The sequence below is a fragment of the Apium graveolens genome, chromosome 3 (assembly GCF_009905375.1).
Source record: "Apium graveolens cultivar Ventura chromosome 3, ASM990537v1, whole genome shotgun sequence".
Lineage (NCBI taxonomy): Eukaryota > Viridiplantae > Streptophyta > Magnoliopsida > Apiales > Apiaceae > Apium > Apium graveolens.
Window position 1 is genome coordinate 154969171 of NC_133649.1, and position 11604 is coordinate 154980774.

Sequence of the window (11604 nt, forward strand, 5' to 3'; positions counted from 1 at the left end):
GTTCTGAGAAATTGCACTCGAAATAATCCTTTCTTCAATTTAATCATGTATGAACAGTAGTTATACGCAATACGGCCCTGTAATGCACAGATTATGCAACCACAAATCAAAGATTACAAAGTTCAGCACTCTTGTCTAAGAATCTAAAGGATAAGGTCCTGGATGACGATGAGCACCACCTACAAAGATTCTGTGATGCAATCACCTTGCAACAATAAAAGGCTGGCAGTAGGGGTACTGCCTATATTTCGGCTGGGAAAACACTAATACTCTGTGGTGTATTTTATTTCTTATCTTCTAAAATACTGAAAAAGTACAGGTGAATAAATTTACACTGAATTGATTAAAACAATCATGAGATGTGAAAGTTAAAAGAGACTGATATAACCAAAAAAGAAAAGTACAAAAACCATGGAACCACATTGATGTGAGGTTTAAAAAACTTAGTCTATCGCACTGGATATTAAACAACCTGGTCTTAAGATGATTCAAGCTTCCAAGCAAAGAAGGTACAACTGATTGACTCGTCAGTCAAGTGGCCAGAAATTTGATGAGCATACATCTTGCGTGTCTTATAGTTCTTCAGAGCTAAATTTGTTATATGCTTCCTGTTATACGATCCAAGAAAAAAGAAAATAAGCTCAAACGAATTCTACTAAAGCAAGTAATAGAATCTATTTCCAATAATTCACTTGTATATATGAAAGATCAAGGTCTATTTACATGACGTACTACTGAGCCACCAAAAATATTGCGTACTATAATTAATTATGAAGTGGTATGTCCCTCGCCCCTTTTACAGGAGGTTGAAGGTCCAAGCCTAATGAAAGGCAAAGGAGGTTGAAGGCCAAATGCATGCGCTCAAAGAGAAAAAAATTAGATAAATAACCAAAAAAATCTAGAAATATATGAATGAGTGGACTGTAAGCTGGTTAGGAGTTGGAAAACAAATGCCACATGCAATAAAATAGATAAAAAAACAGTCATCAGAAGACCCGCCTTTCCACTCAGTTAATCCTGAAAACAACGCTATAGAAAAAAGTTTGGCCTGGTCCCTAGCCTCCAGCCTCCACCAACCCCATCTACAGTGATAACCAAACCACACAACCAATCTGGACATAAAGAGGTTTAAAGCCGCAAAGTCTATCCCCGCCCTCAGTTGCTCATCCCATTACTTATCGTCTTCCTCAACTACAATATGCCTCCACAAAGGTATATATATTGTTTGTTTTTATTAATTAATTTAAATGTAATACAAAATGGTAAAGAACTTTACACAAGATACTAAATTAGACCTTGCAAAAATTTAAAACGGATGTTAAAGAATTTAAATTGCGTTTTAAGCATGTCAGTAGCTAATGGTTGCAGATTTCCTCATATCGTAAGCTACCACAAACAGTAGACTGATAAATTATTTTTCAGTGAATTGCAAATATATTGTGGAAGAACTGTGGAAGTGACCTGAGATATGTCTTAAATGACTTGGAGTTCATCAAATATACCAGGCACTAAAAGGCCAATATGCATTACAGTATACCATAGACCTTATTATATTAAATACCATTGATAAATCAATGAGAATTTAGTTAAAAAGCTTAATGGGAACTAGATGAAGACAACCATCAATATCGATTGTACTGAAAACCTGTTTCGCGTTTCGGATTTGTCTCTCATGCTTCTGATGTTGAGCTGCATTAGAACTCTAGATCACGCACAACTTTAAAAGTGATCAAGACAAAAGACAGAATAGGGATGCACCCGAAACAACATTACTTTAGGCAACTTAATGATGAACAGGAAGCTGATGTGGCAGGGAAGCAGTAAGCACCAATTATGAAGAAAAACTTGATGCTTTTTAAAAAGATTTGGCATGCCTTTAAATGGGTCCAATTATAGAAGGTTGATAAACACATGATCTTATTTTTTTATTATTTATTGTTTTTAAGATTTCAAGTACCAGTAAAGTTGATGAACTTGTTTAAATATTATGTGTGTTTTTTCGATATAAATTATGCTTTAGTTAACTTAGTTGGCCCGTGTTGCCTTATCTGCCTCTCCTAAAAGCGTGGGCCTCTAATTATACAGTGTGTGCCAGAAGGCCTTTTTGTGCTGCAGAGTAACATGATTCAAGTCTACTCTATAGTCAATCATCTGAATTACATAATTTATCATTCACAGAATTAAACAATATAAATTTTCATCTGTATATCTCTTGCAACATTGTGATCAGATCTTCTTTGTTATGTTTGTCAAGAAACTTGTCGAGAAGGCTTCTCTTAAGAAGGCACATCTCCCTGATCTGATCAATTTTACATTTACACGGCTCCGAAAATTGTGCAAGATCGGTGATGGATACAATCTCAGTCTTATCAATTAATATACATACCATCTCTTCGCAAGAATCAATCACACACACATTGTACTTATTCATCATTACCCATTTCAAATTGGATTCTAGGTATGTCCCATGTGAATAATACCACGGGCTAAGGTTTATTTCAAATCTTTTCAATTTAAGTGATCATCTTTTGGTTTGTTTCAAATTGATATTAATTCTTGCATATATGTTGTATTGTTCATCTCACTTTTTACGTATTATACGCACACACAAGCCGAGGGTCTTTCGGGAAACAGCCTCTTCATTCTGAAAGAATATTCTGAAAGAATGAGGGGAAGGCTGCGTACATCTTGCCCTCCCCAGACCCTGCGTAAAGCGGGATATACTGGGTATGTTTGGTTTGGTTTAGAATTCAGGAACTGTACTGACAATGCACTATATAATAACTTAGCTAGCATGACTAATAAACCTGCTATACAAATATAAGGAATTAACTTCGGGTATTATACCTTCAGAACGTCAAAAACTTTTTCCGCAATATACTTCTGTTGAATGTTGGCGCCTTTTTGTTGAACCTTATCTGGATGCACACATAAGGTTGCCTTCTGATAAACCTTTTTAACTGAGATAGATGTCATCATATCAGTCAAAGAAACTGGACGCCAGCCACATTCAGGCCAAAGCACCTGCACATACCACATAGTCATGCATAAACAACTTACTGGATCATTTTTATACAAGTTAAATCATATCCCTTTTATACTACAAGATTGCAAGAATCTATTGCACTTAATTCACACAATCTGAACAAAAGAAAACACATGACACATGTCGTTTATTATTAAGAATCTGATGGCTAGTATTAAAAAGTTAAAAGTGTTGCACCCTAAAGTGCACATTTGCTTCAACAACCTACTTATTGTTTGGAAAGTATCAACGACCATTCCGACTTTCTTGTGGTAGTCATTGCGAATAAGTAGGGGGGCGCAACTAAAGAGGTAGAGAGACTCACCGCAATTGCAGGAAGAGGTTGACTTTATTTCATTTTGGTTATGGAAAGTGAAACTCTTTTTGTTTAGTACGAGATCGCTTCACACCTCGCGGTGCTTACACCTCTCGCCTATCAAAGTTCTATTCAAAAACCTCGTCAGAGAACTTGAATAGAAAAGGATTTCCTGCAGCGCAGCAGTTCTTCCATACCAACTTATGTTATATTACCAAGGTTATATAAAATATTTAAAGAACATTTTGGCTAGGAAGTCGGCTATACCATTGTGGTAACACAATATCTCACACCTTTCAACTCCAGGACAACTATGAATCCCCCCACCCCCACCCCACACCCAACCCCACACCCCTTAGGGTGGCACAATTTACATCACCCAATCAAGTGCTGAGCTTCCTGTAAGACAGAACCCCATAATCGAGCACGCATATGGAAATAATTTGTTAGCTGCTAACTGACAATACATTCACCAAAGGTGTACATGGTAATATAAATGAGATTGTGGCATTCCACTTCCCGCCAAGGCAGAAGGATGCAACCAATGAGAAGCACCTTCATAACCGAGATACCTCCGATAATTGATCATTAATTAGTTCACCTAGTTGTGTGCCATCACATTATTAATACTTGGAACCACAATTATGTAGGAGATGATCTTTGACATTAACATTTAACTAATCCATAAGAGAAAGGAGACTTCACATGGCCGTAACTCGTATTAGAAGCCTCCAGGTACCAATCTTAATCCCCACAACACATAATATAAGAGAGTTGGTAACTAGAAAACTCATTGTTTATATAATTTATCATTGTAATATGCAAGTTGTCAACAGCATAGAATGTAGGGTAAGGAACACACAAGTTGTCAAAAGCATAGAATGTAGGGTAAGGAACGCACATATTGTAACGATGATAGAAGTGCACGCAAATTGCCTTCTTTTCCTGAGGCCCAGCGTTTTATGTCATCGTCCAAAGTCGCAGCAAGCCTCTGTAGATTGCAGAATTAACAAAATAAAATTTGAACAAAAAATTATATTCAAATGAGTATAATTCAGTAAAACAACTAACAAGTGCAAAAACTGCATTTTCATTGTTCCTAAAACAATTCCCAAGGATACATCATTTAATATTAAAGCTGAACCACTTTTTTGGTTTTACTTTTTATAAGCTTGTCTCCCAAGTTAATGATTAATAATAGAACCTTACGGAGCATGTTATGTTTTCCTTGGGCGGCGATAAGTTTTTCAATTTGTGTTAAATAAATCTAATACTTGCTTTTTAAATAAGTTGAACATTTAGTTATTAATAAATGTATATTAATTTTTTGGACGCAATGTATATATGATTAATTCATAGATAAATTTTATTAATTTTTCGTTTACAATAATCAAACAAAACTCTTTCATTTTATACTTCATTACTTTTTTAAAAATTTAATAAAGCTTTGCCCGAGATATATGCTTGTACGATGTTTAACAAAGAACTGCTTACAAATACATTGCACACACCGTGTAAATAATAAATTTACACCTCATAGTATTTGTCCCAACTTCATCAAAATATACAACACAAAAAAGAGCCAAAAAGTGAGAGAACACTAAAAAAATTTTGTCATACAAGTATACAACAGATACTTACATGCCTCTCTTCTTGCTCTAGCTGTACCTGACGATCACGTCGATTCTTTTCATTTAAAGCTTTAATCTGAAGAAACCAAAAAGTAATAATGATAGAAATCATATCGTATACAGAAACTCTCAAAGAAAGTAGCTTGCCATGCACTTTGCAGAAGGTGCTGTATGAAGTATCATAGAACTTGCACAATCTCAAACCAAAGACAACTAAACTTGAAACAATTGACGGTTTTCAGATGTAATGATGCAAACAAGATGAATATAATCAAAAGCATATAACTTACATTATCTGATTGATTTTTCTGATAGTTCAGAGAAGAACAGTACACATGAATTTATAGACGCCTTGGCATAATTCTTGATAGGTAACTAATAATATCTTAAGTTGAGTAACTGAATATATCTCTTGGGCTTCTAAAACTCCCAGACTCTTGACATTTCACCTTAATGTAAAATCTTCAAGATTTTTTTCAGATTTAATTTTCAACAACAATTACCTATTAGAGTATGATGGGATGATGGCCAAGTAAAATCCAACTACCTATTATATCACATAAAGCAGTGAGCAACATATAGCTTAAAAGGTCTATGTGATTGAACACTGTCTGTGTTTGTGTGTTATGTAAGAGGGAATTTTTGAGCAAAATTTGAATACAAAAATTATTTTGTTTGACCTAGTTTTGGTGTTGTGTCTTAAATGTATCTAGATGGTTTAATCATTCTAAATAGAAGCATAAATAATTATATAAGTGGATATACTCTTAAGAGAAATTTATTCTTGTTTTGTGGACCTCACAGAATTTTAATTTAACCCCAAGTAGACGTCTGTTTGTTCAATACAATCCGAAAAGATTATCATTTGTCATGGACCTCAATTTGTTAATTCTTGTAATACTCTGCAATTACAAATCCATGAACTTAAACTTCATAATACCTAATTTCTACTTAATTTGAAGTTACTAAGATTGTGAAAATCGTTAACCATTAAAATTTAAGCAACTAAGTCTTTTTTCCTATATATCTTCCTGTGTTTCTCAGATTGAATATGAAAGGCATCTATAGATTGGGGACTAATGACAGGAACCAAAAAAGTACAATTAATAAGTGTTAAGAAATAAATAAAGTATAGGTTAAAAATTGAAGTATATTTAAAAGAGTGAGGGAAATAGTTTGAAGTAAGAAATCTATGTATACCATACGCTCCTGGGTATTTTGATGATGATTTAATCTGGCTCTTCTTCTTTCTTCACTCTCTCCTTCAACTTCCTGGAATATTCTAGATGGAGGGGCAACTTGTGAAAAAAAACAAACTTAGCATAGTTAGCATCAAGGAATACAATAGCAAAAGACGACACACACACACACACACATATATATATTTATATATATATATATATATATATTTTATGGGACAGAAGCTGTATTTTCAACGAGGATGCTTACCTTCAACTTCAGAGAGGAATGAGAAATCATCATCCATACTAATAGAAGGGGAAACTTCTCTCGTGCTGAGAAAATTTCCCGACCCTTGATTTGCAGGAACTTTGCTTTTCTGGAATAGTGCATCATATACAGAAACCTGAAAAGTGGAACTTGTAAGGCTTAAAACAGCTTATTTTACCAAAATGCATATGCTGATTTTGTAACACGGTTATGGTGCAAGTCTCAACCTTAGTTACTGGGCTTGGACTCGGTATATTCTTCGATCTAGCACCCATACCAAACATCGACTCCAAAATATCTACGTCCGCAGATGCTCGATTCTCTCCTTCATTTAGCAGATCAGGAACCACAGCTGGCGTATAGTTTCTCTGAAGAGTAGATGTTTCAAATATGTTGAAGGGGTCTTCTACCAAATTTATTTTTGATTTACCATCTTTATCACTTGAATTCCATGAACGGCCTCTTTCCGGCTTTTCTCTACAGAAGAAATAATGAGCCGCATAAAATTAGAAAGAATACGTGAACCTTATCTAACATTAGACTGCAAAAAGTGATCATCGCTATATTACATTTCCTGCTCCAAAGTCCAAAGTAAACAACAGAAAATCATACAGGCATTTACAATCAAATAAAGCATTTCCTGTCAGGTATATCTAATCTAATGAACATTCATGAACCGAATGACATATATACATAACTGGATGACAAACTTTGTGTTTGCTCGAACTCGAGTTTGCAATGGTGCCAAGAAGTTGGCATTTACAACAACACGGTAGTATAAAACTATGCTTAGTTATTAAGCACGTATATATGAAGCAATTTTTTGAAGTTTAATTAAGGTCGTAGTTCTTGAGAAGAACTGAAAAAGTCGGGGAACAAACACAAAATTTAAACTTAGTCTTGTATGTAAATGAGGGCACAAAATCACAAGCCAGAGCCAGCATTTCCAAAGTTCAACAACAATTAAATTCAGTAAACAATATGCATTAAAGCATCAGGTGTTTGAAGACACATTTTGACGCAAAAAAAGACAGTTAGTTCAATGGTCTATGAATCTATGCATATGTTCTTCTTTAATCTAAGCTTTTGAATTCTGTATGAAAGCCAATTAAAGATTTATTATTCTTAATAAAGAAGCTTGTGCTAGAGTTTCTCTCAATTCCAGTGGCAATAATCCACGCAGGTATGGTTCAAATGATTCACAAATCAATTAATGGTGCTAGGAAAATTGATATATTGAAGTATCAAAACGTAATAATCATTACTGAAACGACAAAAGAATATGCATAACAACAAAAAATCGAAATAGAACATCTGATTATGCTACCTGGATCCTTTTAATAACGTACATTGTTTAGTAAATTTTTCTTAAATGATAATGAAATCTTATACATCACTTGTTTCTTAACCTTTCAGATACGAATTTTCTTTTTTATTAGCACCTGCTCCTATACATTAGATATAGCTTAAATGGCCCACACATAATTCTTCCTGAGATAGATAGCCCCTTCGCACATCATTTATTTCCGAGTTATATAATATCAAATCTTCTTGTATTCCCTTCAAGATTTGAACTGTGCAATATCTACATATTCTATTCTCACTTTCTGTTATGTCTTGACTCTTGACCATGGTTATCACGGCACCAAGTAGAGCCTTGATGCTCGAGTACCTTCCAGAAAGCTAGTCGACAAGTCACTTGACTAGTAGTAAAAAGTCGACAAGTCGTTCATATATATATAAAATGTATATATACATATATATACACTACATTTAGTATATAATATAACTAAACACATCAATTTCACAACTTAAATTAGAAGTGATAGAATACTAAGTTTAAATTAAACATACTTAATACATAACAACACTCAAAAACCAAATCTGAAACATGTTCTCCAAGCAAATAAAAACATAAGTGATGACTAAAATCAAGCAAAGTTATTTATTTATATATTATGTTCATCTCCATCTCTTTCTTGCGTATTGTCATTGGCTGGATTGGGAGATTGTGAACCATTATCATGGTTATCACGACGCCAAGTCAGCAGTCAAGGGGTTACCACAGTGCCAAGTCGGGCTTCGAAAAGCCGCGAAGCCCATGTACCTTCGTGTCGACTGGAATTTGACTCGGTCTTCGTGACAACAATGCTCTTGACAGAGCACTGTCGCATACTAATATACACATAGAGCACATCTAAAAATACTACTCTGGTTATCAGGACTACAATACTAATATATGGTAATTGTTATGAGAATCCTGAAATGGTACATCATAATCATCATAATAATAATAATAATATTGCATCTGGTGACAGTAACAGGTAAATTAAAAAAAACTTTATTATAAAGGCTAATCATGTTGTTTTAGACAGCGGCCTAAATAGCTTAGCGAGGAAAATATTAATATTAATTTTTCCCCACCAAACTACTTGGTTAAAACAAGTTTAAACAGCTGTTTCTCATCCTGGTATTCACTTCAACCAATGGTATCCTTCGAGACTTAGTAAAGTTAAACTTTAATAAGTTGCACCTGCTATTATCGTAAAGTTAAACTTTAATAAGTTGCAACTGCTATTATCGTCCTTAGCAAATTACTACGCTAGAAAGTATCTAATTCCATTATTGTTACAGAATACGTAACACATAACAAAATCTTAGCATACCCCCACAACTAACTATGAACAATGTCATTTTTTAATCCTAGGGAAAATTACCTTATACATAGGTGAAGCCTAAAAATCAGAGTTAACAATTCAATTGCTCAAATTAGTTTAAACTGCTAAAAGTCAGCAGAGCGGAAGCTAAAGTGTGTGATCGGACATACCCGTTTCTTGGATCACTGCTTTTCCCAAATCCAGGTATCAAGTCATCAAAACCAGAACCAGTATCTAACTTGGGCTTCATATCACTAAACCCCCCAAGCAAATCATCATTAAAAGTGTTCCGCTTGGGGGGTGGAGGTATCTTCCCAAACAAATTACCATAATTCGTAGACTCGGAGTCCTTTTTCCCCAAAAATGCACCAAAAATATCATCACTATCATCAACACCACCAGAATTTGAACCCAAATTATTAGAACCCTTAAACACAGAATCCAAATCATAGACATTTGAGCCACCAAACACATCATCAAAACCATCAGAATTCTGGGTTTTCAAGCCATAATTCGACCCGAAATAGTCACCAAAACCAGACCCATCAACAGAATTAGATGGAGCTTTGGCCTTAAAATCCAAATTAGGAGGAAACCCATTATTGATATTGGTTTTACCCTTCAAATCAGCCAAAGGGGTTGATTTAGATTGTGCTTTAAAGCCAATACTTTCAACTAAAACACCAAACTGATCCATCCCCCAATATAAATAGATAAAATATATAACTAAATACAAAAGAATTCTCCAAAAAGATCAAAACTTGCAAGTTTGTGTAAGAAAGAGGGGGGGTTGATGCAGAGAAAGAAATAAAATAAAGCAAAACCCCAAGAAGAAGAACAAGAGAGAGGGGGGAATCTAAATGGGTTTCTCTCTCTAGAAAGAATTGTGAAACTAAGAATCCTCTGGGCCGTTGGATTTTTTGTTGAATTAAGAAATCTCTTGAATCTTGATGACCTTGACTTGGTTTGGCGGTGGATGTTGCCTTGCTGGCTTCTTTGGTGGCCTTGCCAGCTTGGCTTTGATACTCGGTTTTGTTTGTCTCATTTGTTCTTCTCAGGATAAATATTGTCACCGTGTTTTTCACATGCGAATCAATGTTTCTTTTTTTGAAACTGGGATTTTAATTAAATCATCAAACAATCATTTTCAAGGGGCTCCAACACAGACAGTGGAGGAGTCATTAAATCCAAAAAGCAACTCGCTTTACAGGGTACTCTCTCTACTAAATGAGTTACCTTGTTTGCTTGCTTTTTTATAAAAGAAACCACAATGTCTTCACGAGATTTAAGCACTCTACTACAAGCTTGCATAACCACGCCAACTTCCAGCAGGTTTTCCACTGCATTGTTAATGGCATGAACTGCAACTAACGAATCACTTTCAATGTCAACATTCTGCAGCCCTAATGACTTAACCCATTCAATAGCTTCCCACACACCAGTAACTTCCGCTTCGATGACCGGGACAGCACCAATGAACTTGTGTGTTCTAGCTCTGATAAACTTCCCTGCATGATTCCTGAGAACAAGCCCACACGAGAACCACGGACACCCTGCAACCACATGAGCATTAACATTAACCTTCAAACGACCTTCTCTAGGGGCCTGCCATTTGGTAGCTGTCCTTCTTCTATCCTGCACACAATTATTAATCCTGGAAGCTTTTAAATGCTGGCAATCTCTCCACTGTTTGATTTGTAACACGCTACTCTGCATTGCCAATTGTGTCGTCATAGTCTTATTCTGCCACACCTTGAGATTCCTGGCCGACCATATTCCCCATAAGACAGTCGCTATCTGGGCCAATCTTTCAAACGACTCAACTGAAAGAATCTGCAGTAGCCATTCTGAACACGAGCTATACTGGGAGCTATCAAAATAAAAACCAAGCTCAGCCCAACAACCCTTTGCGTAGCTACAATCAAGGCATATATGCCTCAAATGCTCTTCATCGCTATCACACATAGGACAGCCACCTGCACTGTTAACACCTTTGTCCCTCAAACGGCTCCGCACAGGAACATTATTTCTACAAACCCGCCACAAGAAGATTTTAACCTTCCGAGGAACCTGTATTCTCCACAGTCTACTCCAGCCCTTGCTTTCTTCTACTCGTTTACAAGCACTGTAATTCTGCTGCCAGAATTTATATCCAGATTTAGCACTATATTTTCCATCAACCGAGTGACACCAGACAAGTCGATCTTGAACCTGATTCTGAGGGACAAGTATTGCTAAAATACACTTAGCATCACAATTTGAAAACAAACTATGCACCTTGTCAATATCCCATGTGTTACTACCAGGAACAAGTAAATTGCTTACCTTCAAACCACTCAATAGACTCGAATTATGCTCATCAATTCTGAACCCAGCTTTACCACGTATCCACGGATCAGTACTCACACTTATAGACCTACCATCTCCCACAATCCACCTATAGCCCTGCTTTAGATGTTCTTTAGCTTGCCAGAGCCCAGACCAGACATAACTCACACCTCCTCCCCTAGCTGCATCAAATAAACT

The 11604-nt window shown here is 35.7% G+C and overlaps 1 protein-coding gene across 1 annotated transcript; it reads right to left on the bottom strand.

The window, feature by feature from the left end:
• Nucleotides 1–246: 246 nt before the first annotated feature.
• On the bottom strand, nt 247–10124 carry LOC141712876 (uncharacterized). The gene is made up of 8 exons (XM_074515984.1): nt 9249–10124; nt 6649–6898; nt 6422–6557; nt 6173–6270; nt 4983–5048; nt 4243–4332; nt 2848–3024; nt 247–608 (listed from the first exon to the last, which is right to left on the bottom strand). Exons 1-8 carry the CDS (start codon nt 9773–9775, stop codon nt 573–575), a joined length of 1380 nt encoding a protein of 459 aa, XP_074372085.1. The 5' UTR covers nt 9776–10124; the 3' UTR covers nt 247–572.
• Nucleotides 10125–11604: the final 1480 nt, after the last annotated feature.